We start from the raw sequence: 27,106 nt of genomic DNA on the forward strand, positions 1-27,106 counted from the left end.
AGAGCTCTGGTCAACAGTAGTGCACTATATAGGTATAGGGCTGTAGTCAAGAGTAGTGCACTATATAGGGAATAGGATGCCATGTAGTCTAAACAGTAGTGCACTATATAGGGTATAGAGTATGCCTATAGAGGGAATAGGGCTGTAGTAAAAGTAGTGCACTACATAGGAATAGGGCTGTAGCCATAGAGCTCTGTACTATATAGGGAACTATATAGGGAATAGGGCTGTAGTATAGAGTAGTGCACTATATAGGGAATAGGGCTGCCATAGAGCTAGGTAACAGTAGTGCACACTGTAGGGTATAGGATGCCATAGGGCTGTAGTATAAAGTAGTGCACTATAGGGAATAGGGCTGTAGTATAAAGTAGTGCACTATATAGGGAATAGGGCTGTAGTATAAAGTAGTGCACTATATAGGGAATAGGGCTGTAGTATAGAGTAGTGTACTATATAGGGAATAGGGCTGTAGTATAGAGTCGTGCACTATATAGGGAATAGGGCTGTAGTATAGAGTAGTGCACTAATTAGGGAATAGGGCTGTAGTATAAAGTAGTGCACTATATAGGGAATAGGGCTGTAGTATAAAGTAGTGCACTATATAGGGAATAGGGCTGTAATATAAAGTAGTGCACTATATAGGGAATAGGGCTGTAGTATAAAGTAGTGTACTACATAGGGAATATGGCTGTAGTATAAAGTAGTGCCCTATATAGGGAGTTAGGGTGCCATTGGGGATTAAACCAATGTGTGCTACTTAAATGACTATTTCTTCAATTTAAACATTAACAATACTAATGTCTATTATTCCACTAAATTGTTGACTCTGTTCCTCTTGTCCCTGTTCTGATGTCCCCTCTATAAGACGTTGGGACACCACCGAAAGGAGAGAGCGTTCCTCACGAGCAGCAGATGAAGTTTTTTGGAAAGGTGAGACTGACTCCTGCCTGCTTTTCTCCACCATGTCCCATCACCTCAACAACCGAACACACAAACATCAACCTCAGAAGACCAAATAGTATTTACATAATATACTGAGCTCCAACCGTAGTGGGACAATTCAAATCAGTTTATTAATAATAATAATAATATATGCCATTTAGCAGACGCTTTTATCCAAAGCGACTTACAGTCATGTGTGCATACATTCTACGAATGGGTGGTCCCGGGGATCGAACCCACTACCCTGGCGTTACAAGTGCCATGCTCTACCAACTGAGCTAAACCTCCCTGTTATTGTAATGACGAGAGGTTAGCATGTCTTGGGGGTATGCTAACCTCCCCTGTTATTGTAATGATGAGAGGTTAGCATGTCATGGGGGTATGCTAACCTCCCCTGTTATTGTAATGATGAGAGGTTAGCATGTCTTGGGGGTATGCTAACCTCCCCTGTTATTGTAATGACGAGAGGTTAGCATGTCTTGGGGGTATGCTAACCTCCCCTGTTATTGTAATGACGAGAGGTTAGCATGTCTTGGGGGTATGCTAACCTCCCCTGTTATTGTAATGATGAGAGGTTAGCATGTCTTGGGGGTATGCTAACCTCCCCTGTTATTGTAATGATGAGAGGTTAGCATGTCTTGGGGGTATGCTAACCTCCCCTGTTATTGTAATGATGAGAGGTTAGCATGTCTTGTCAGTATGCTAACCTCCCCTGTTATTGTAATGATGAGAGGTTAGCATGTCTTGTCGGTATGCTAACCTCCCCGTTATTGTAATGGTGAGGGGCTAGCATGCTATCCTCCCCTGTCATTGTAATGGTGAGAGGTTAGCATGCCTTGGGGGTATGCTAACCTCCCCTGTTATTGTAATGATGAGAGGTTAGCATGTCTTGTCGGTATGCTAACCTCCCCTGTTATTGTAATGGTGAGGGGCTAGCATGCTATCCTCCCCTGTCATTGTAATGGTGAGAGGTTAGCATGCCTTGGGGGTATGCTAACCTCCCCTGTTATTGTAATGGTGAGAAGTTAGCATATCTTGGAGGTATGCTAACCTCTCTTGTTATTGTAATGACGAGAGGTTAGCATGTCTTGGGGGTATGCTAACCTCCCTTGTTATTATAATGACGAGAGGTTAGGTATGCTAACCTCCCCTGTTATTGTAATGCTGAGAGGTTAGCATGTCTTGGAGGTATGCTAACCTCCCTTGTTATTGTAATGATGAGAGGTTAGCATGGCTTGGAGGTATGCTAACCTCCCTTGTTATTGTAATGATGAGAGGTTAGCATGTCTTGGAGGTATGCTAACCTCCCTTGTTATTGGTTAGCATGTCTTGGAGGTATGCTAACCTCCCATGTTATTGTAATGATTAAAGGTTAGCATGTCTTGGAGGTATGCTAACCTCCCCTGTTATTGTAATCGTGAGAAGTTAGCATGTTTTGGAGGTATGCTAACCTCCCTTGTTATTGTAATGATGAGAGGTTAGCATGTCTTGGAGGTATGCTAACCTCCCCTGTTATTGTAATGATTAAAGGTTAGCATGTCTTGGAGGTATGCTAACCTCCCCTGTTATTGTAATGATTAAAGGTTAGCATGTCTTGGAGGTATGCTAACCTCCCTTGTTATTGTAATGACGAGAGGTTAGCATGTCTTGGAGGTATGCTAACCTCCCCTGTTATTGTAATGATGAGAGGTTAGCATGTCTTGGAGGAATGCTAACCTCCCCTGTTATTGTAATGATTAAAGGTTAGCATGTCTTGGAGGTATGCTAACCTCCTCTGTTATTGTAATGATGAGAGGTTAGCATGTCTTGGAGGTATGATATATGTGCGTCTGTAACTTTCTCACTCATTATTATTCACGATTCATTCAGGATTATATTTAATCATGTTAACATTCAGATTAATGAAGTGTTTAGAAACATATTCTATTCTTCTTTACAATATATATATATATATTATTTAATCTTTATTTAACTAGGCAAGTCAGTTAAGAACAAATTCTTATTTTCAATGACGGCCTGGGAACAGTGGGTTAACTGCCTGTTCAGGGGCAGAACGACAGATTTGTACCTTGTCAGCTCGGGGGTTTGAACTCGCAACCTTCCGGTTACTAGTCCAACGCTCTAACCACTAGGCTACCCTGCCGCCCACATGATTTACTATTAATTTCTATTGGGCAACCAAATAATGTGAAACACAACCAAAACAAACAGCCAATACAGCCAACAATAGTGACAAGCAGCAGGGCCTTGTACAATAACACCCAGGCCAGGACAACACCCGGGCAACAACAACATCATGAGATGAGTTAGCGAGCAACACAGACTGGTTACCGGACAGGAGATAATAATAATAATAATAATAATATATGCCATTTAGCAGACGCTTTTATCCAAAGCGACTTACAGTCATGTGTGCATACATTCTACGTATGGGTGGTCCCTGAATCGAACAAAGCGCCATGCTCTACCAACTGAGCTACAGAAGGACCAGAAGGTCTGGTGTGCATACATTCTACGTATGATGACCTTCGTCTCTCTGAGAAGCTAGAGTCTTTCACGTTCGCCTCATGAACTATTTCTGACCCGTGAGACTAACGGGAACCCTGGGCTCCCTTAGGTGGTCCTGCCATTGGTCGACCAGTACTTCAAGAATCACCGCCTCTACTTCCTGTCCACGGCCATCCGACCAATCAGCAGCGGGGGCCACGCCTCCAATAAGGAGAAGGAGATGGTGACAAGGTGAGAGATTATACATAGATTCGCATGTCCCAATGCATTGCTTCAGTCTCTGTAGTACAATATTAATACATGGAATGTGATTGGTGCTGTGGGTTGTTTAACATACTCTTTGAAGAGGTCGGGTTTCAGATGTTTTCAGAAGATGGGCAGGGGACTCTGTTGTCTTAGTTTCAGGGGAAGCTAGTTCCCCCTTCGGGGTGCCAGGAGCACAGTGTTGCCTTGAAACCCTGGTCTGTAGCTCTAGTCCTGACACAGTGTTGTTTCTAAACCCTGGACTGTAAGCTCTAGTCCCGATACTGTTGTTTCTAAACCCTGGACTGTAGCTCTAGTCCTGACACAGTGTTGTTTCTAAACCCTGGCCTGTAGCTCTAGTCCTGACACAGTGTTGTTTCTAAACCCTGGTCTGTAGCTCTAGTCCTGACACAGTGTTGTTTCTAAACCCTGGACTGTAGCTCTAGTCCTGATACTGTTGTTTCTAAACCCTGGACTGTAGCTCTAGTCCTGACACAGTGTTGTTTCTAAACCCTGGACTGTAGCTCTAGTCCTGACACAGTGTTGTTTCTAAACCCTGGACTGTAGCTCTAGTCCTGGCACAGTGTTGTTTCTAAACCCTGGACTGTAGCTCTAGTCCTGACACAGTGTTGTTTCTAAACCCTGGACTGTAGCTCTAGTCCTGACACAGTGTTGTTTCTAAACCCTGGACTGTAGCTCTAGTCCTGACACTGTTGTTTCTAAACCCTGGACTGTAGCTCTAGTCCTGACACAGTGTTGTTTCTAAACCCTGGACTGTAGCTCTAGTCCTGACACAGTGTTGTTTCTAAACCCTGGACTGTAGCTCTAGTCATGATACTGTTGTTTCTAAACCCTGGACTGTAGCTCTAGTCCTGACACAGTGTTGTTTCTAAACCCTGGACTGTAGCTCTAGTCCTGATACGGTGTTGTTTCTAAACCCTGGACTGTAGCTCTAGTCCTGACACAGTGTTGTTTCTAAACCCTGGCCTGTAGCTCTAGTCCTGACACAGTGTTGTTTCTAAACCCTGGACTGTAGCTCTAGTCCTGACACAGTGTTGCTTTGAAACCCTGGACTGTAGCTCTAGTCCTGACACAGTGTTGCTTTGAAACCCTGGACTGTAGCTCTGTAGATGTGTAAATCTGAGTGATTCAGACATCACTCACTCTTATAAAGCAGACTATTCTTCTTCTTCTTCAAGTTGCGTCACTTGATTATCTTGTCTTTGTTTCCTCTCTTTCCTCTTACGTTTTCTTCATCTTCTCTTCAGCCTGTTCTGCAAACTGGGACTTCTTGTCAGACATAGGATATCATTGTTTGGTAAGAAGGCTGTGAAGAGTGTGCTTCTAAGGATAGTGTGGACATTTGGAGTGTGTCCCAAATGAGTCCCTGTTCCCTATGTAGTGCACTACTTTAGACCAGGACCTATAGCCAAATGGCACCCTGTTCCCTATGTAGTGCACTACTTTTGACCAAAATCCCTTTGCACTATAAAGGGTGCCATTTGGGACACATGTAATAGTTTAATGCTGGGTTTAATACCCTGTTCCCCTACCCCTGTCTCCATCCCCTACCCCTGTCTCCATCCCCTACCCCTACTGTCTTCCCCTACCCCTGGTCCCAGCTAATGACCCCTGTTCCATCCCCTACCCCTGTCTCCATCCCCTACCCCTGTCCCATCCCCTACCCCTGGTCCCAGCTAATACCCCATGTCTCCATCCCCTTTACCCCTGTCTCCATCCCCTACCCCTGTCTCCATCCCCTACCCCTGTCTCCATCCCCTACCCCTGTCTCCATCCCCTACCCCTGTCTCCATCCCCTACCCCTGTCTCCATCCCCTACCCCTGGTCCCAGCTCCTACCCCTGTCTCCATCCCCTACCCCTGTCTCCATCCCCTACCCCTGGTCCCAGCTAATACCCCTGTCTCCATCCCCTAATACCCCTGTCTCCATCCCCTACCCCTGTCTCCATCCCCTACCCCTGGTCCCAGCTCCTACCCCTGGTCTCCAGCTCCTACCCCTGTCTCCATCCCCTACCCCTGGTTCCAGCTCCTACCCCTGTCTCCATCCCCTACCCCTGTCTCCATCCCCTACCCCTGTCTCCATCCCCTACCCCTTGTCCCAGCTAATGTGGTCCCATCCCCTACCCCTGTCTCCATCCCCTACCCCTGGGTCCCAGCTCCTACCCCTGTCTCCATCCCCTACCCCTGGTTCCAGCTCCTACCCCTGGTCCCAGCTAATACCCCTGGTTCCAGCTCCCCTGGTCCCAGCTACCCCTGTCTCCATCCCCTACCCCTGGTTCCAGCTCCTACCCCTGTCTCCATCCCCTACCCCTGGTCCCAGCTAATCCCCTACCCCTGTCTCCATCCCCCACCCCTTGGTTCCAGCTCCTACCCCTGGTCCCAGCTCCTACCCCTGGTCCCAGCTCCTACCCCTGGTTCCAGCTCCTACCCCTGGTTCCAGCTCCTACCCCTGGTCCCAGCTCCTACCCCTGGTCCCAGCTCCTACCCCTGGTTCCAGCTCCTACCCCTGGTTCCAGCTCCTACCCCTGGTCCCAGCTAATACCCCTGGTCCCAGCTCCTCCCCCTGGTCCCAGCTCCAGCTCCTTTCCCAGATCCTAAACCCGGTCCCAGCTCCTACCCTGGTTCCAGCTCCTACCCCTGGTCCCAGCTCCTCCCCCTGGTCCCAGCTCCTACCCATGGCCCAGCTCCTACCCCTGGCGCCAGCTCCTACCCCTGGTACCAGCTCCAGCTCTTGGCCCCAGCTCCAGCTCTTGGCCCCAGCTCCTACCCATGGCCCAGCTCCTATCCCTGGCCCCAGCTCCTCCCCCTGGCCCCAGCTCCTACCCATGGCCCAGCTCCTATCCCTGGCGCCAGCTCCTCCCCCTGGCCCCAGCTCCTCCCTATAGGCACTTCAAATACTGCAGATGCCTGTGAAGCATGCAAAGTTTTCTAATCCGATGAGACCGAATGCTCTGGCTATGCATGGGGTAAAGTGTAGTTCCTGTGCTGTTTGTCATATCCATTGAATAACACGCTGAGTAAAGCTGTTATCACCTATTTCAGTGATTGATTTCCTCTTTAAATGCTCACTCATAGACATTAATTTGGTCAAATAGATGAAACAATTCAAACTAACCTGGTTTAGTTTCTGTAATGGTAAAGACATCAACACTTCCCCCCATGTCATTACCTTTTCAAACCGCTTCTCGAGGAACCCCCCCCCCCCCCCAACCGTTTCACTATGTTGTAGTAGTGAATTATCTCACCTGATTGAGGGGGGGGGTCGTCGAGAGGGGGGGAGGGGGTCCCCCGGTTTGAAAAGCCCTGCCTTAGGTCTAGGTTACTGGTGTTTTATATTGGAAGTGTGTGATCTGTCCATCTAAACCTACATGAGTGTTGTCTTCAGTAGTATCAGTACACTGGACCCTGTGGTTCTGTCTCAGCTCTACACTGGACCCTGTGGTTCTGTATCCATGCATGTCTCAGCTCTACACTGGACCCTGTGGTTCTGTCTCATCTCTGTCACTGGACCCTGTGGTTCTGTATCCATGCTCTCAGCTCTACACTGGACCCTGTGGTTCTGTCACTGGACCCTGTGGTTCTGTCTCAGCTCTACACTGGACCCTGTGGTTCTGTGCATGTCTCAGCTCTGTGGTTCTGTGGTTCTGTATCCATGCATGTCTCAGCTCTACACTGGACCCTGTGGTTCTGTATCCATGCTCTACACTGGACCCTGTGGTTCTGTATCCATGCTTGTCTCAGCTCGTCTATATGCTGTGGTTCTGTGGTTCTGTCTCCAGCTCTACACTGGTCCCTGTGGTTCTGTATCCATGCTTGTCTCAGCTCGTCTATATGCCCTGTGGTTCTGTATCCATGCTTGTCTCAGCTCTACACTGGACCCTGTGGTTCTGTATCCATGCTTGTCTCAGCTCGTCTATATGCTGTGGTTCTGTATCCATGCTTGTCTCAGCTCGTCTATATGCTGTGGTTCTGTATCCATGCTTGTCTCAGCTCGTCTATATGCCGTGGTTCTGTATCCATGCTTGTCTCAGCTCGTCTATATGCTGTGGTTCTGTATCCATGCTTGTCTCAGCCATCTCTCATATGCTGTGGTTCCCGTATCCATGCTTGTCTCAGCTCGTCTATATGCCGTGGTTCTGTATCCATGCTTGTCTCAGCTGTTGTCACCATATGCCGTGGTGCTCAACAGGACTACTCATGCTGTAACACTGCCTCATGTCTCCACACAGGAAGCCATGCTACCTCCATAGTCAACTGTCTTCACATACTGGGTCAGACACTGGACGCCAGGTGAGTGACCACATGAACCCTATTCATATGGAAGTCATATTGAGTGCCCTTTGGGTTTATCCCCATTAGCTGATGTCATGATGTGGTAAAAGTTCACCATTTTCTCAACATGTTAGTTTCACCATTACCCTCTGGGTTTAGAATCCAGCCATCTCTCAACATGATACCCTCTGTGAGAATCCAGCCATCTCTCAACATGTTGTTTCACCATTACCCTCTGGGTTTCAGCCATTAACATGTTGTTTCCCATTACTGGGTTTAGAATCCAGCCATCTCTCAAAATGATACTTGAGAATCCAGCCATCTCAACATCAACATGCCATCTCTCAACATGTTGTTTCACCATTACCCTCTGGGTTTAGAATCCAGCCATCTCTCAACATGTTGTTTCACCATTACCCTCTGGGTTTAGAATCCAGCCCAGATACTGTGAGAATCCAGCCATCTCTCAACATGTAGTTTCACCATTACCCTCTGGGTTTAGAATCCAGCCATCTCTCAACATGTTGTTTCACCATTACCCTCTGGGTTTAGAATCCAGCCCAGATACTGTGAGAATCCAGCCATCTCTCAACATGTTGTTTCACCATTACCCTCTGGGTTTAGAATCCAGCCCCGATACTGTGAGAATCCAGCCATCTCTCAACATGTTAGTTTCACCATTACCCACTGTTTCACCATTTGTTTCACCCTCTGGGTTTAGAATCCAGCCCTCGATACTGTGAGAATCCAGCCATCTCTCAACATGTTGTTTCACCATTACCCTCTGGGTTTAGAATCCAGCCATCTGGGTTTAGAATCTCAACATCTCTCAATATGTTGTTTCACCATTACCCTCTGGGTTTAGAATCCAGCCATCTCTCAACATGTTGTTTCACCATTACCCTCTGGGTTTAGAATCCAGCCATCTCTCAGTTGTTTCACCATTACCCTCTGGGTTTAGAATCCAGAATCCAGCCAGAATCTCTCAACATGTTGTTTCACCATTACCCTCTGGGTTTAGAATCCAGCCCTCTCAATATGATACTGTGAGAATCCAGCCATCTCTCAACATGTTGTTTCACCATTACCCTCTGGGTTTAGAATCCAGCCATCTCTCAACATGTTGTTTCACCATTACCCTCTGGGTTTAGAATCCAGCCATCTCTCAACATGTTGTTTCACCATTACCCTCTGGGTTTAGAATCCAGCCATCTCTCAACATGTTGTTTCACCATTACCCTCTGGGTTTAGAATCCAGCCATCTCTCAACATGTTGTTTCACCATTACCCTCATAGGGTTTAGAATCCAGCCATCTCTCAACATGTTGTTTCACCATTACCCTCTGGATATAGAATCCAGCCATCTCTCAACATGTTGTTTCACCATTACCCTCTGGGTTTAGAATCCAGCCATCTCTCAACATGTTGTTTCACCATTACCCTCTGGGTTTAGAATCCAGTTGTTTCACATGGGTTTAGAATCCAGCCATCTCTCAACATGTAGTTTCACCATTACCCTCTGGGTTTAGAATCCAGCCATCTCTCAACATGTTGTTTCACCATTACCCTCTGGGTTTAGAATCCAGCCATCTCTCATATGTTGTTTCACCATTAGAATCCAGCCATCTCTCAACATGTTGTTTCACCATTACCCTCTGGGTTTAGAATCCAGCCATCTCTCAACATGTTGTTTCACCATTACCCTCTGGGTTTAGAATCCAGCCATCTCTCAACATGTTGTTTCACCATTACCCTCTGGGTTTAGAATCCAGCCATCTCTCAACATGTTGTTTCACCATTACCCTCTGGGTTTAGAATCCAGCCATCTCTCAACATGTTGTTTCACCATTACCCTCTGGGTTTAGAATCCAGCCCAGATACTGTGAGAATACAGCCATCTCTCAACATGTTGTCTGCATCCCCACAACCTGTGAATCCAGCATTTGGGTTTAGAATCCAAAACATGCACCATTGGTGAATCCAGCCATCTCTCAACATGTTATTGTGAGAATCCAGCCATCTCTCAACATGTTGTCTGCATCCCCACAACCTGTGCATTTGAGAAAGCTTGGTGTGATTGTGAGAATCCAGCCATCTCTCAACATGTTGTCTGCATCCCCACAACCTGTGCATTTGAGAAAGCTTGGTGTGATTGTGAGTTAATGGTTGCTTTGTTATCTCCATTCATAATAATCTGTGCCATTAAGCAGACGATTTTATCCTGACTGAGCCACCACGTGTGTGTGTGTATACATTTTAAGTATGGGTGGCCCCGGGATTCGAACCCACAATCCTGGTTCTCTACCAACTGATGGTAATATAATCCGTGTCTGTTCTCCAGGACGGTGATGAAGACGGGTCTGGAGACGGTGAAGACGGCGTTGAGGACGTTCTTCGACAACGCAGCGGAGGACTTGGAGAAGACTTTAGAGAACCTGAAACAGGGCCAGTTCACTCACAGTCACTCCCAGCCCAAAGGAGTCACCCAGATCATTAACTACACCAGCATAGCCCTGCTCCCTGTCCTCTCCTCCCTGTTCGAACACATCGGGCAGAACCTCTTTGGGGAAGACCTCATATGTATGCATACCAGTAGATCAATTCACATTTTGATCATTTGTTTTTTTGCTGAACAAAACCTTATATAGTGACATTTCCCCCAAAGCCTGATGAGAGCTTGTAGCACCACCTATTGGCCAATGATGAAACTGCACTTACCTGTAGCTCAAACACAAGACAAGCCCTCATTAGTCATTGTTAATTAAAAAGGCCATTCCTGTATCTCACACAAGACCAGCCCTCATTAGTCCTTGTTAATGAAAAAGGCCATCCCTATATCTCACACAAGACCAGCCCTCATTAGTCATTGTTAATTAAAAAGGCCATCCCTGTAGCTCAAACACAAGACCAGCCCTCATTAGTCATTGTTAATTAAAAAGGCCATCCCTGTATCTCACACAAGACCAGCCCTCATTAGTCATTGTTAATTAAAAAGGCCATCCCTGTATCTCACACAAGACAAGCCCTCATTGTTAATTAAAAAGGCCATTCCTGTATCTCACACAAGACCAGCCCTCATTGTTAATTAAAAAGGCCATCCCTGTAGCTTTTGACCCCTAATGTCTTATTGTAGTTCAAATACACCGTCCTGTAAAGGTCATACTGTAGGTCCTCTGTGTAAGGAGACCGTCCTGTAAAGGTCATACTGTAGGTCCTCTGTGTAAGGAGACCGTCCTGTAAAGGTCATACTGTAGGTCCTCTGTGTAAGGAGACCGTCCTGTAAAGGTCATACTGTAGGTCCTCTGTGTAAGGAGACCGTCCTGTAAAGGTCATACTGTAGGTCCTCTGTGTAAGGAGACCGTCCTGTAAAGGTCATACTGTAGGTCCTCTGTGTAAGGAGACCGTCCTGTAAAGGTCATACTGTAGGTCCTCTGTGTAAGGAGACCGTCCTGTAAAGGTCATACTGTAGGTCCTCTGTGTAAGGAGACCGTCCTGTAAAGGTCATACTGTAGGTCCTCTGTGTAAGGAGACCGTCCTGTAAAGGTCATACTGTAGGTCCTCTGTGTAAGGAGACCGTCCTGTAAAGGTCATACTGTAGGTCCTCTGTGTAAGGAGACCGTCCTGTAAAGGTCATACTGTAGGTCCTCTGTGTAAGGAGACCGTCCTGTAAAGGTCATACTGTAGGTCCTCTGTGTAAGGAGACCGTCCTGTAAAGGTCATACTGTAGGTCCTCTGTGTAAGGAGACCGTCCTGTAAAGGTCATACTGTAGGTCCTCTGTGTAAGGAGACCGTCCTGTAAAGGTCATACTGTAGGTCCTCTGTGTAAGGAGACCGTCCTGTAAAGGTCATACTGTAGGTCCTCTGTGTAAGGAGACCGTCCTGTAAAGGTCATACTGTAGGTCCTCTGTGTAAGGAGTCTTCCCTTGTTGTCTTCACAGTGGATGACGTCCAGGTGGCCTGTTATAGGATCCTCAACAGCCTGTATAGTCTTGGTACCAACAACAGCATCTACGTAGAAAGGTAACGTCACAATGAAATGCAATGTAAACACGCTGATGAATTAAGAGGAAGTCAATCACACAGTCAACTCCAGGTCATTTAGTAAGTTCACCATTCTGCGATTCTCACTGTTAAACGTCGTAACAGTGTTCAACACAATGCTCTTTTCGTCATCATTCGGTCTGATCCGTTATCATTCCATCTGATCCGTTATCATCTGATCTGAGCCGTTATCATCTGATCTGATCCGTTATCATTCCATCTGATCCGTTATCATTCCATCTGATCCGTTATCGTCTGATCTGATCCGTTATCGTCTGATCTGATCCGTTATCATTCCATCTGATCCGTTATCATTCCATCTGATCCGTTATCATCTGATCTGATCTGTTATCATCTGATCTGATCCGTTATCATCTGATCTGATCCGTTATCATCTGATCTGATCCGTTATCGTTTGATCTTATCCGTTATCATCTGATCTGATCCGTTATCACCTGATCTGATCCATTATCGTTTGATCTTATCCGTTATCATCTGATCTGATCCGTTATCATTCCATCTGATCCGTTATCATTCCATCTGATCCGTTATCGTTTAATCTGATCCGTTATCATCTGATCTGATCCGTTATCATTCCATCTGATCCGTTATCATCTGATCTGATCCGTTATCATTCCATCTGATCCGTTATCATTCCATCTGATCCGTTATCATTCCATCTGATCCGTTATCATCTGATCTGATCCGTTATCGTTTGATCTTATCCGTTATCATTCGATCTGATCCGTTATCATCTGATCTGATCCGTTATCATTCCATCTGATCCGTTATCATTCCATCTGATCCGTTATCATCTGATCTGATCCGTTATCGTTTGATCTTATCCGTTATCATTCCATCTGATCCGTTATCATTCCATCTGATCTGTTATCATCTGATCTGATCCGTTATCATCTGATCTGATCCGTTATCGTTTGATCTGATCCGTTATCATCTGATCTGATCCGTTATCACCTGATCTGATCCGTTATCGTCTGATCTGATCCGTTATCATCTGATCTGATCCGTTATCGTTTAATCTGATCCGTTATCATTCCATCTGATCCGTTATCATTCCATCTGATCTGTTATCATCTGATCTGATCCGTTATCATTTGATCTGATCCGTTATCATTCCATCTGATCCGTTATCATTCCATCTGATCCGTTATCGCTTAATCTGATCTGTTATCATCTGATCTGATCCGTTATCATTCCATCTGATCCGTTATCATCTGATCTGATCCGTTATCATTCCATCTGATCCGTTATCATTCCATCTGATCCGTTATCATTCCATCTGATCCGTTATCATCTGATCTGATCCGTTATCGTTTGATCTAATCCGTTATCATCTGATCTGATCCGTTATCATTCGATCTGATCCATTATCATTCGATCTGATCAGTTATCATTTGATCTGATCCGTTATCATTCCATCTGATCCGTTATCATTCCATCTGATCCGTTATCATCTGATCTGATCCGTTATCATTTGATCTGATCCGTTATCATCTGATCTGATCCGTTATCATTCGATCTGATCCATTATCATTCGATCTGATCAGTTATCATTTGATCTGATCCGTTATCATTCCATCTGATCCGTTATCATTCCATCTGATCCGTTATCATCTGATCTGATCCGTTATCATTTGATCTGATCCGTTATCATCTGATCTGATCCGTTATCATTCGATCTGATCAGTCAACAGCCATTTTTTTTCTAAAGTCATCTGGTATCATTTCATTTCAACCCAATAAGCAAAAAAATACAACCGTACCAATCTTCATGTTAAACTACTTTTACAAATGTCAAAATGAATTCAATGTGAATATGATGATGAAGAGGAAGATAGGGTGTCTTGGAACTGATCAGCTACCCAGTTGGTTGAAATGGATTAAAAATATATCATCCAACCAGTTACGCCATTCATGTCCATTACAGAAATATAATTATGGGTTCAAGCAGAGAAGATGGGTGAGAGCCAAACAGCCAAACAGCCAAACAGCCAAACAGCCATGGAGCCAAACAGCCATGGAGCAAAACAGCCAAACAGCCATGGAGCCAAACAGCCAAACAGCCAAACAGCCAAGCAACCAAACAGCCATGGAGCCAAACAGCCATGGAGCCAAACAGCCATGGAGCCAAACAGCCATGGAGCCAAACAGCCAAACAGCCATGGAGCCAAACAGCCAAACAGCCAAACAGCCAAACAACCAAACAGCCATGGAGCCAAACAGCCTAACAGCCATGGAGCCAAACAGCCATGGAGCCAAACAGCCATGGAGCAAAACAGCCAAACAGCCATGGAGCAAAACAGCCAAACAGCCATGGAGCCATGTAGCCAAACAGCCATGGAGCCAAACACGTTTTCTCAAAATCCCGACTTTGATTGACACTGGAAGTACAGCCAAACAGCCATGGAGCCAAACAGCCAAACAGCCATGGAGCCAAACAGCCATGGAGCCAAACAGCCAAACAGCCAAACAGCCATGGAGCCAAACAGTCTAACAGCCATGGAGCCAAACAGCCATGGAGCCAAACAGCCATGGAGCCAAACAGCCAAACAGCCAAACAGCCATGGAGCCAAACAGCCATGGAGCCAAACAGCCATGGAGCCAAACAGCCAAACAGCCAAACAGCCATGGAGCCAAACAGTCTAACAGCCATGGAGCCAAACAGCCATGGAGCCAAACAGCCATGGAGCCAAACAGCCAAACAGCCTAACAGCCATGGAGCCAAACAGCCAAACAGCCTAACAGCCATGGAGCCAAACAGCCAAACAGCCAAACAGCCATGGAGCCAAACAGCCAAACAGTCTAACAGCCATGGAGCCAAACAGCCATGGAGCCAAACAGCCAAACAGCCTAACAGCCATGGAGCCAAACAGCCAAACAGCCAAACAGCCATGGAGCCAAACAGTCTAAACAATATGATAGCATGTCAAACAACATGTATTCACGACTTGAAATATGCTGAGGTCATTTTTTAATGTTTTTTCATGTTTTCTCAAAATCCCTACTTTGATTGACACTGGAAGTACAGCCAAACAGCCATGGAGCCAAACAGCCATGGAGACAAACAGCCAAACAGCCATGGAGCCAAACAGCCATGGAGCCAAACAGCCATGGAGCCAAACAGCCATGGAGCCAAACAGCGAAACAGCCATGGGAGCCAAACAGCCATGGAGCTTAACAGCCATGGAGCCAAACAGCCTAACAGCCATGGAGCCAAACAGCCATGGAGCCAAACAGCCAAACAGCCATGGAGCCAAACAGCCATGGAGCCAAACAGCCATGGAGCCAAACAGCCTAACAGCCATGGAGCCAGACAGCCTAACAGCCATGGAGCCAAACAGCCGAACAGCCATGGAGCCAAACAGCCGAACAGCCATGGAGCCAAACAGCCTAACAGCCATGGAGCCAAACAGCCATGGAGCCAAACAGCCATGGAGCCAAACAGCCTAACAGCCATGGAGCCAAACAGCCTAACAGCCATGGAGCCAAACAGCCATGGAGCAGCCATGGAGCCAAACAGCCTAACAGCCTAACAGCCATGGAGCCAAACAGCCTAACAGCCATGGAGCCAAACAGCCTAACAGCCATGGAGCCAAACAGCCTAACAGCCATGGAGCCAAACAGCCTAACAGCCATGGAGCCAAACAGTCTAACAGCCATGGAGCCAAACAGCCATGGAGCCAAACAGTCTAACAGCCATGAAGCCAAACAGCCAAACAGCCATGGAGCCAAACAGCCTAACAGCCATGGAGCCAAACAGCCATGGAGCCAAACAGTCTAACAGCCATGGAGCCAAACAGCCAAACAGCCATGGAGCCAAACAGTCTAACAGCCATGGAGCCAAACAGTCTAACAGTCATGGAGCCAAACAGCCATGGAGCCAAACAGTCTAACAGCCATGGAGCCAAACAGCCAAACAGCCATGGAGCCAAACAGTCTAACAGCCATGGAGCCAAACAGCCTAACAGCCATGGAGCCAAACAGCCTAACAGCCATGGAGCCAAACAGCCATGGAGCCAAACAGTCTAACAGCCATGGAGCCAAACAGCCTAACAGCCATGGAGCCAAACAGCCATGGAGCCAAACAGTCTAACAGCCATGGAGCCAAACAGCCATGGAGCCAAACAGCCATGGAGCCAAACAGCCAAACAGCCAAACAGCCATGGAGCCAAACAGCCTAACAGCCATGGAGCCAAACAGCCATGGAGCCAAACAGCCATGGAGCCAAACAGCCAAACAGTCTAACAGCCATGGAGCCAAACAGTCTAACAGCCATGGAGCCAAACAGCCATGGAGCCAAACAGCCAAACAGCCATGGAGCCAAACAGCCATGGAGCCAAACAGCCATGGAGCCAAACAGTCTAACAGCCATGGAGCCAAACAGCCATGGAGCCAAACAGCCATGGAGCCATGGAGCCAAACAGCCAAACAGCCAAACAGCCAAACAGCCATGGAGCCAAACAGCCAAACAGCCAAACAGCCAAACAGCCAAACAGCCATGGAGCCAAACAGCCAAACAGCCAAACAGCCATGGAGCCAAACAGCCATGGAGCCAAACAGCCATGGAGCCATGGAGCCAAACAGCCAAACAGCCAAACAGCCAAACAGCCATGGAGCCAAACAGCCAAACAGCCAAACAGCCAAACAGCCAAACAGCCATGGAGCCAAACAGCCAAACAGCCAAACAGCCAAACAGCCAAACAGCCATGGAGCCAAACAGCCAAACAGCCAAACAGCCAAACAGCCAAACAGCCATGGAGCCAAACAGCCAAACAGCCATGGAGCCAAACAGCCATGGAGCCAAACAGCCATGGAGCCAAACAGTCTAACAGCCATGGAGCCAAACAGCCATGGAGCCAAACAGCCACAGCCATGGAGCCAAACAGCCAAACAGCCATGGAGCTAACAGCCATGGAGCCAAACAGTCTAACAGCCATGGAGCCAAACAGCCATGGAGCCAAACAGCCAAACAGCCATGGAGCCAAACAGCCATGGAGCCAAACAGCCATGGAGCCAAACAGTCTAACAGCCATGGAGCCAAACAGCCATGGAGCCAAACAGCCATGGAGCCATGGAGCCAAACAGCCAAACAGCCAAACAGCCAAACAGCCATGGAGCCAAACAGCCAAACAGCCAAACAGCCAAACAGCCAAACAGCCATGGAGCCAAACAGCCAAACAGCCAAACAGCCATGGAGCCAAACAGCCATGGAGCCAAACAGCCATGGAGCCATGGAGCCAAACAGCCAAACAGCCAAACAGCCAAACAGCCATGGAGCCAAACAGCCAAACAGCCAAACAGCCAAACAGCCAAACAGCCATGGAGCCAAACAGCCAAACAGCCAAACAGCCAAACAGCCAAACAGCCATGGAGCCAAACAGCCAAACAGCCAAACAGCCAAACAGCCAAACAGCCATGGAGCCAAACAGCCAAACAGCCATGGAGCCAAACAGCCATGGAGCCAAACAGCCATGGAGCCAAACAGCCAAACAGCCATGGAGCCAAACAGCCAAACAGCCAAACAGCCAAACAGCCATGGAGCCAAACAGTCTAAACAACATGTATTCACGACTTGAAATATGCTGAGGTCATTTTTTAATGTTTTTTTCACGTTTTCTCAAAATCCCTACTTTGATTGACACTGGAAGTATGATAGATAATGACAATTTAAAAGTGTCCTGTCTAGAACCTTCTACAGACTACGTTGACACCACATGTCATATATTTACAACAACCATAATATGTTCTGTGGCTCATTTTAATATTGCATTAAGTCTAGTAAAGGATGTGACTGGGTTAGTTAAACCAGTTATTCTGGAGAAGGAATGTCTTCCTGAACATGAGCTGTCCCTCACTTTTCCTCTTCCTCCCCCCTCCTCTTCCTCCTTCCTCCCCCTACCTCCTCCTCCTCCTGCCTCTTCCTCCTCTTCCTCCTCTTCCTCCTTCCTACCCTACCTCCTCCTCCTCCTCCTGCCCCTTCCTCCTCTTCCTCCTTCCTCCCCTACCTCCTCCTCCCCCTCCTGCCCCTTCCTCCACTTCCTCCTTCCTCCCCCCTACCTCCTCCTCCTCCTGCCTCTTCCTCCTTCCTACCCTACCTCCTCCTCCTCCTCCTCCTTCCTCCCATACCTCCTCCTTCTCCTCCTCTTCCTCCTCTTCCTTCCTCCTCCCCCTACCTCCTCCTTCTTCCTCTTCTTTCTTCCTCCCCTACCTCCTCCTTATCCTCCCCCTTCCTCCTTCTCTTCCCCTTCCTCCTCCTCCTCCTCCTTCTCCTCCTCCCCCTTCCTCTGCTTCCTCCCCCTACCTCATCCTCCTCCCCCTACCTCATCCTCCTCCTCCCCCTACCTCATCCTCCTCCTCCCCTTCCTCCTCTTCCTCCTTCCTCCCCTACCTCCTCCTCCTCCTGCCCCTTCATCCTTTTCCTCCTTCCTCCCCCTACCTCCCCTCCTCCTCCTCCTCCTTCCTCCCCCTCCTCCTCTTCCTCCCTCCTCCTCCCCCTCCCTCCTCTTCCTCCTGCAGGCAGCGTCCAGCCCTAGGTGAATGTCTTGCAGCGTTCTCGGGGGCGTTCCCTGTGGCCTTCCTGGAACCAGAGCTCAACCAGTTCAACAACTACTCCATCTACATTACCAAGGGCTCCCGGGACAGAACAGGTACTGTTGCAAACTGTCCTTCAGGTGTTTTAGAATCAAAGACAGGATCGGTTTGGATGGAGAGATAGAGAGAAGCTTGGCATAAATGTTGCAAACTGTCCTTCGGGTGTTTTAGAATCAAAGACAGGATCGGTTTGGATGGAGAGATGGAGAGAAGCTTGGCATAAATGTCCTTCAGGTGTTTTAGAATCAGACAGGATCGGTTTGGATGGAGAGATAGAGAGAAGCTTGGCAGAAATGTCCTTCAGGTGTTTTATAATCAAAGACAGGATCGGTTTGGATGGAGAGATAGAGAGAAGCTTGGCATAAATGTTGCAAACTGAATTGAGGAATGACGGCATACAGTCTTTATGTCTCTCTCACTATCACCTTTTATCTCTGTCTCTTACTCCTTCTCTCCCTCCCCCCTCTCTCTCCCTCCACCCTCTCTCTCCCCCCTCTCTCACTCTACCTTCTCTCTTTCTTTATCTCTCTCTCCCTCCACCCTCTCTCCCTCCACCATCTCTCTCCCTCCACCCTCTCTCTCCCTCCACCCTCTCTCCCTCCACCCTCTCTCCCTCCACCCTCTCTCCCTCCACCCTCTCTCTCTCCACCCTCTCTCCCTCCAACTTCTCTCTTTCTTTCTTTATATCTCTCTATCTCTCTTTTCCTCCCTCTCTCTCTCCCCCTCCACCCTCTCTCTCCCTCCTCCCTCTCTCCTTTTCCTCTCTCTCTCCCCTTCCTTCCCCCTCTTTTTCCCTCCACCCTCTCTTTCTTTATCTCTCTCTACCTCTCTTTTTCCTCCCTCTCTCTATTTCCCTCTCTCTCTCTCCCTCCACCCTCTCTCCCTCCACCCTCTCTCCCTCCACCCTCTCTCTTTCTCCATCCACCCTCTCTCTTCCTCCACCCTCTCTCTCTCTCCCTCCACCCTCTCTCTCCCTCCTCTCTCCCCTTCCCTCTCTCTCTCTCTCTCTCTCTCTCTCTCTCTCTCTCTCTCTCTCTCTCTCTCTCTCTCTCTCTCTCTCTCTCTCTCCATCCACCCTCTCTCTCCCTCCACCCTCTCTCTCTCTCTCCCTCCACCCTCTCTCTCCCTCCTCCCTCTCCCCTTCCCCTCTCTCCTCTCTCCCCCACTGCTTCCCCAGCTCTAGATCTGCCCTTCCAGGTCGGAGAGATGTGTCCAGTCATCCCGTCCCTGGAGAAGTCTCTGGAGGAGATCATGGATCTGGCTGAGTCCGGCCTGCACTATACGCAGATGCCTCACGTTATGGAGGTAGAGACTGGTTTATTAACAGGAGACTGGTTTATTAACAGGAGACTGGTGGTTTATTAACAGGAGACTGGTGGTTTATTAACAGGAGACTGGTGGTTTATTAACAGGAGACTGGTGGTTTATTAACAGGAGACTGGTGGTTTATTAACAGGAGACTGGTGGTTTATTAACAGGAGACTGGTGGTTTATTAACAGGAGACTGGTGGTTTATTAACAGGAGACTGGTGGTTTATTAACAGGAGACTGGTGGTTTATTAACAGGAGACTGGTGGTTTATTAACAGGAGACTGGTGGTTTATTAACAGGAGACTGGTGGTTTATTAACAGGAGACTGGTGGTTTATTAACAGGAGACTGGTTTATTAACAGGAGACTGGTGGTTTATTAACAGGAGACTGGTGGTTTATTAACAGGAGACTGGTGGTTTATTAACAGGAGACTGGTGGTTTATTAACAGGAGACTGGTGGTTTATTAACAGGAGACTGGTGGTTTATTAACAGGAGACTGGTGGTTTATTAAACATTTAACATTTAAGTCATTTAGCAGACGCTCTTATTCAGAGCGACTTACAAATTGGTGCATTCACCTGGTGGTTCACCTGGTGGTTTATTAACAGGAGACTGGTGGTTTATTAAACATTTAACATTTAACATTTAAGTCATTTAGCAGACGCTCTTATCCAGAGCGACTTACAAATTGGTGCATTCACCTGGTGGTTCACCTGGTGGTTTATTAACAGGAGACTGGTGGTTTATTAACAGGAGACTGGTGGTTTATTAACAGGAGACTGGTGGTTTATTAACAGGAGACTGGTGGTTTATTAACAGGAGACTGGTTTATTAACAGGAGACTGGTGGTTTATTAACAGGAGACTGGTGGTTTATTAAACATTTAACATTTAAGTCATTTAGCAGACGCTCTTATTCAGAGCGACTTACAAATTGGTGCATTCACCTGGTGGTTCACCTGGTGGTTTATTAACAGGAGACTGGTGGTTTATTAAACATTTAACATTTAACATTTAAGTCATTTAGCAGACGCTCTTATCCAGAGCGACTTACAAATTGGTGCATTCACCTGGTGGTTCACCTGGTGGTTTATTAACAGGAGACTGGTGGTTCACCTGGTGGTTCACCTGGTGGTTCACCTGGTGGTTTATTAACAGGAGACTGGTGGTTCACCTGGTGGTTCACCTGGTGGTTCACCTGGTGGTTCACCTGGTGGTTTATTAACAGGAGACTGGTGGTTCACCTGGTGGTTCACCTGGTGGTTCACCTGGTGGTTTATTAACAGGAGACTGGTGGTTCACCTGGTGGTTCACCTGGTGGTTTATTAACAGGAGACACCAAATCATGGGCTGGTGCCACCAACTGAAAACGTTGGTGGCCCCCGTGACACTAGGGGAAAATGTTGGTCTGGATCCCTGATCCCTGAGCTTACAAGAGATAAGAACAAGATTGAAAAGACAACCATTACTTCAACATTTAACATGAGCATTCCTCCCCCTGTCCTTCTCCCCAGGTGGTGCTGCCCATGCTATGCAGCTACATGTCTCACTGGTGGGAGCACGGCCCAGAGAACAACCCTCCAGAGACTGCAGCCAGCTGCTGTACTCACCTCACCTCAGACCACATGAATAGTCTACTGGGCAACATCCTGAAGATTATCTATAATAACCTGGGGATCGACGAGGGGGCCTGGATGAAACGGCTCGCAGGTAGAGACACACCTTCTATCTACCACATGGTCGAAAGCACTTCAGCCTGCTTGTCAATTGTCTTGGTTGTTTTGTGTGTGTGTGTGTAGGTACCACGACGCCGTATGTCGTCAGAGGGGATCGTCAGCAATAATCATATATGCACATAGAATTGAATTCCACTGTTTGTACTGAAAACCGTCCGCCTTGGGAAGAAGCCCACTGACTCAGTAGCATTGAGTCAAAAGTAAATGTCATGGACATGTCTACCTCGGATCATTAAAAACAATCAAGCAACTCAGAAATGGACTACAAATAGCCCATATTAACAAATGTAGCCTTCCCTTGTGGTCCTTCTGTAGCTCAGTTGGTAGAGCATGGCGCTTGTAACGCCAGGGTAGTGGGTTCGATCCCCGGGACCACCCATACGTAGAATGTATGCACACATGACTGTAAGTCGCTTTGGATAAAAGCGTCTGCTAAATGGCATATATTATTATTATATTATTATTAGTAGCCTGAGAAACAAGGTCCATGAAGTTAGCAATTAACATCACAACACATTCATATTCTGGCCATCTCTGAAACACACTTAGATAAGTCCTTTGACGCAGCGGTAGCTAAACGTGGTTATAGAATATACAGGTCCTTTAATGCAGCAGTAGCTAAACGTGGTTATAGAATATACAGGTCCTTTAATGCAGCAGTAGCTAAACGTGGTTATAGAATATACAGGTCCTTTGATGCAGCAGTAGCTAAACGTGGTTATAGAATATACAGGTCCTTTAATGCAGCAGTAGCTAAACGTGGTTATAGAATATACAGGTCCTTTAATGCAGCAGTAGCTAAACGTGGTTATAGAATATACAGGTCCTTTGATGCAGCAGTAGCTAAACGTGGTTATAGAATATACAGGTCCTTTGATGCAGCAGTAGCTAAACGTGGTTATAGAATATACAGGAAAGATAGAAATGCTCCAAGTGCGTCGTCAGGTTGTTCGTCAGATCAATAAATATTTTTCACATCTTCGACGTAGGAATCACTACAATACCCTCATCAATCTACACACAATACCCCATAATGACATCACAATACCCTCATCAATCTACACACAATACCCCATAATGACATCACAATACCTCATAATGACATCACAATACCCCATAATGACAAAGCAAAAATAGGGTTTTTAGAAACAAGATTCTTGGTGGTTCTGACCTTCTTTCATTTTAGAATAATGGAGGCCACTGTGTTCTTGGGGACCTTCAATGCTGCAGAATGATGGAGGCCACTGTGTTCTTGGGGACCTTCAATGCTGCAGAATGATGGAGGCCATTGTGTTCTTGGGGACCTTCAATGCTGCAGAATAATGGAGGCCACTGTGTTCTTGGGGACCTTCAATGCTGCAGAATAATGGAGGCCACTGTGTTCTTGGGGACCTTCAATGCTGCAGAATAATGGAGGCCATTGTGTTCTTGGGGATCTTCAATGCTGCAGAATAATGGAGGCCATTGTGTTCTTGGGGACCTTCAATGCTGCAGAATAATGGAGGCCACTGTGTTCTTGGGGACCTTCAATGCTGCAGAAATGTTTTGGTGTACCCTTCCCCAGATCTGTGCCTCGACACAATCCTGTCTCTGAGCTCTACGGACAATTCCTTCGACCTCGTGACCTAGTTTTTGTTCTGACATTCACTGTCAACTGTGTGACCTTTATATAGACAGGTGTGTTATATAGACAGGTGTGTTATATAGACAGGTGTGTTATATAGACAGGTGTGTTATATAGACAGGTGTGTTATATAGACAGGTGTGTTATATAGACAGGTGTGTGCCTTTTCAAATCATGTCCAATAAATAGAATTTAAGACAGGTGGAATCCAATCCAAGTTGGAGAAACATCTCAAGGATGATCAATGGAAACAGGCCATGAGAAGACGTCGCTCTGTTTTCATGACATCTCGGTTGACCAGACAGGTCCTACAGGCCCTGATTTTGTAGCACCTGGACTACTGCCCAGTTGTGTGGTCATGTAGAAGGACATAGGTCAATTGCAGTTGGTCCAGAACAGAGCAGAACGCAGTGCACTTAGATGTACACAGAGGAAGAATGTCAATAACATGCATGTCAATCTCTCCCTGCTCAAAGTAGAGGGGTCAATGACCTGCATGTCAATCTCTCCAGGCTCTAAGTAGAGGGGTCAATGACATGCATGTCAATCTCTCCCTGCTCAAAGTAGAGGGGTCAATGACATGCATTTGTGTGAGGTGTTGATGTGTTGACCTCATCACTATTGGTCTTTGTGTGAGGTATTGGGGTATTGATGTGTTGACTGCATCACTATTGGTCTTTGTGTGAGGTATTGACTGCATCACTATTGGTCTTTGTGTGAGGTGTTGAGGTGTTGACCTCATCACTATTGGTCTTTGGTGATGTGTTGACCTCATCACTATTGGTCTTTGGTGATGTGTTGACCTCATCGCTATTGGTCTTTTTGTGAGGTGTTGACCTCATCACTATTGGTCTTTGTGTGAGGTGTTGAGGTGTTGACTGCATCACTATTGGTCTTTGTGTGAGGTGTTGAGGTGTTGACCTCATCACTATTGGTCTTTGTGTGAGGTGGTGATGTGTTGACCTCATCACTATTGGTCTTTGTGTGAGGTGTTGACCTCATCACTATTGGTCTTTGTGTGAGGTGTTGAGGTGTTGACTGCATCACTATTGGTCTTTGTGTGAGGTGTTGAGGTGTTGATCTCATCACTATTGGTCTTTGTGTGAGGTGTTGAGGTGTTGATCTCATCACTATTGGTCTTTGTGTGATGTGTTGACCTCATCACTATTGGTCTTTGTGTGAGGTATTGATGTGTTGACCTCATCACTATTGGTCTTTGTGTGAGGTGCTGATATGTTGAACTCATCACTATTGGTATTTGTGTGAGGTGTTGATGTGTTGACCTCATCACTATTGGTCTTTGTGTGAGGTATTGATGTGTTGAAGGTACAGAACTCTCTGTTTATGCAGTTGGCTCACACAGTTCAGACACTCATCGGTACAACACAAGATATGCAATCAGAGGGTCTCTTCACAGTCCCCAGGTCCAGAACAAGAGGCTGGGAAAAGCTCAGTATTAGAGACATGACTACATGGAAGTCTCTGCCACCCAGGGAACTCAAGCAATAAAAACAGGTCCAGAACAAGAGGCTGGGAAATGCTCAGTATTAGAGACATGACTACATGGAAGTCTCTTCCACCCAGGTAACTCAAGCAATAAAAACAGGTCCAGAACAAGAGGCTGGGAAATGCTCAGTATTAGAGACATGACTACATGGAAGTCTCTTCCACCCAGGGAACTCAAGCAATAAAAACAGGTTCAGAACAAGAGGCTGGGAAATGCTCAGTATTAGAGACATGACTACATGGAAGTCTCTTCCACCCAGGGAACTCAAGCAATAAAAACAGGTTCAGAACAAGAGGCTGGGAAATGCTCAGTATTAGAGACATGACTACATGGAAGTCTCTTCCACCCAGGGAACTCAAGCAATAAAAACAGGTTCAGAACAAGAGGCTGAGAAATGCTCAGTATTAGAGACATGACTACATGGAAGTCTCTGCCACCCAGGGAACTAAAGCAATAAAAACAGGTTCAGAAACCAGATAAAATAACATCTTATGGCACAACGGAGACTGTGAACAGACACAGCCATTCTATATATCTTGTATTGTAACGTTGTATTATGTATTGTATTGTATAGGTGGGTGACCTTGACCGAATCCTTGGCTTGTTCCAGCAGGAACGGCTTATAGGCCGGAGCCATCTCTGAAGCGTGAGGCAGAGGCAGGAGATGATGTAGTTTTCTGTGGTGTTATGTAGTGTTAGGTAGTGTTATGTATATTATATTATGCCTATGATGTATTTTATATATTTTACTTGTTGTTTTGTTTCCTGTTTGAACCCCAGGAAGAGTAGTAATTGGTCGAGAACAAATTAAATGCTAAAATTTCATGTTGATCGACGGGGAAGCCTGAATAGGTTGACCGGCAGGTGGGTGGGTGCTCAGAAACACAACGGTTACCTACACTTTACTTGTCTTCAACCCTTCTATGCCGTAGGAGCATAGGTCACCCACATGACTAAGCAGTTTCCCATACTGGATATGTGTTGTTACTGCATGTGGTGGTGATCATGTGTTGATGTCACGGGACACAGCAACCAAAATGCATTGTTTATAAATGAAATCTAGAGTGAAACACTACCATCGTGTTTAAATAAGAAAACACTCATCTAGAGTGAAACACCACCATCGTTGTTTAAATAAGAAAACAAACTGTTATATCATCTAGAGTGAAACACCACCATCGTTGTTTAAATAAGAAAACAAATCTGTTATATCATCTAGAGTGAAACACCACCATCGTTGTTTAAATAAGAAAACAAACTGTTATATCATCTAGAGTGAAACACTACCATCGTTGTTTAGATAAGAAAAAACAAACTGTTATATCATCTAGAGTGAAACACCACCATCGATGTTTAAATAAGAAAACAAACTGTTATATCATCTAGACTGAAACACCACCATCGTTGTTTAAATAAGAAACAAGCTGTTATATCATCTAGACTGGAAACACCACCATCGTTGTTTCCCACCAGTCTCTCTAACCATCCTTCTCTTCTGTCCTCGCCTCCAGTGTTCTCTCAGCCAATCATTGGTAAGGCAAAAGGGGGACTGTTGACCCACTTTCTGCCGCTGATGGAGAAGTTGAGAAGAAGGCTGCCACCGTACTGCAGGATGAGGAACAGATGAAGGCCGAGGGATCTAGGGGAGATGTCTGAGGCTGAACTACTCATCCTGGATGAGTTTACCATCCTGATCAGAGACCTCTATGCCTTTTATCCGCCTTTCCGCTAGACTCAGGTAACGACATTCTACCTCATCCGCTTTGTAGACTACAACAGGTAACTAGACATTCTACCTCCTCATCCGCTTTGTAGACTACAACAGGTAACTAGACATTCTACCTCCTCATCTGCTTTGTAGACTACAACAGGTAACTTGACATTCTACCTCCTCATCCGCTTTGTAATTACAACAGGTAACTAGACATTCTACCTCCTCATCCGCTTTGTAGACTACAACAGGTAACTAGACATTCTACTCCTCATCCTATTTTGTAGACTACAACAGGTAACTTGACATTCCCACTCCTCATCCGCTTTGTAGACTACAACAGGTACCTAGACATTCTACTTCCTCCTCCATGTTGCTGACTACAACAGGAATTAGACATTCTACCTCCTCATCCGCTTCAGACTACAACAGTAACTAGACATTCTACCTCCCTCATCCGCTTTGTGTAGACTACAACAGGTAACTAGACATTCTACTCCCTCCTCCATGTTGCTGACTACAACAGGTACCTAGACATTCTACTTCCTCCTCCATGTTGCTGACCTACAACAGGTAAC

General features: G+C 46.5%; 1 protein-coding gene across 1 annotated transcript; it reads left to right on the forward strand.

Annotated features, from left to right (window-relative positions):
• Window positions 1-865: 865 nt before the first annotated feature.
• Window positions 866-26,444, forward strand: LOC124028647 (ryanodine receptor 2-like; the record flags this gene model as incomplete). The annotated part of the gene is given in 10 exon segments (XM_046340655.1): window positions 866-930; window positions 3,560-3,681; window positions 4,962-5,011; window positions 7,943-8,003; window positions 10,327-10,565; window positions 11,924-12,005; window positions 18,564-18,694; window positions 19,816-19,943; window positions 21,465-21,660; window positions 26,329-26,444. Coding segments are annotated over 10 exon segments (1,190 nt in total), but the record flags the coding sequence as incomplete, so codon positions are not given.
• Window positions 26,445-27,106: the final 662 nt, after the last annotated feature.

This window comes from Oncorhynchus gorbuscha, unplaced genomic scaffold (assembly GCF_021184085.1).
Source record: "Oncorhynchus gorbuscha isolate QuinsamMale2020 ecotype Even-year unplaced genomic scaffold, OgorEven_v1.0 Un_scaffold_4580, whole genome shotgun sequence".
In the NCBI taxonomy this organism is placed as follows: Eukaryota; Metazoa; Chordata; class Actinopteri; order Salmoniformes; family Salmonidae; genus Oncorhynchus; species Oncorhynchus gorbuscha.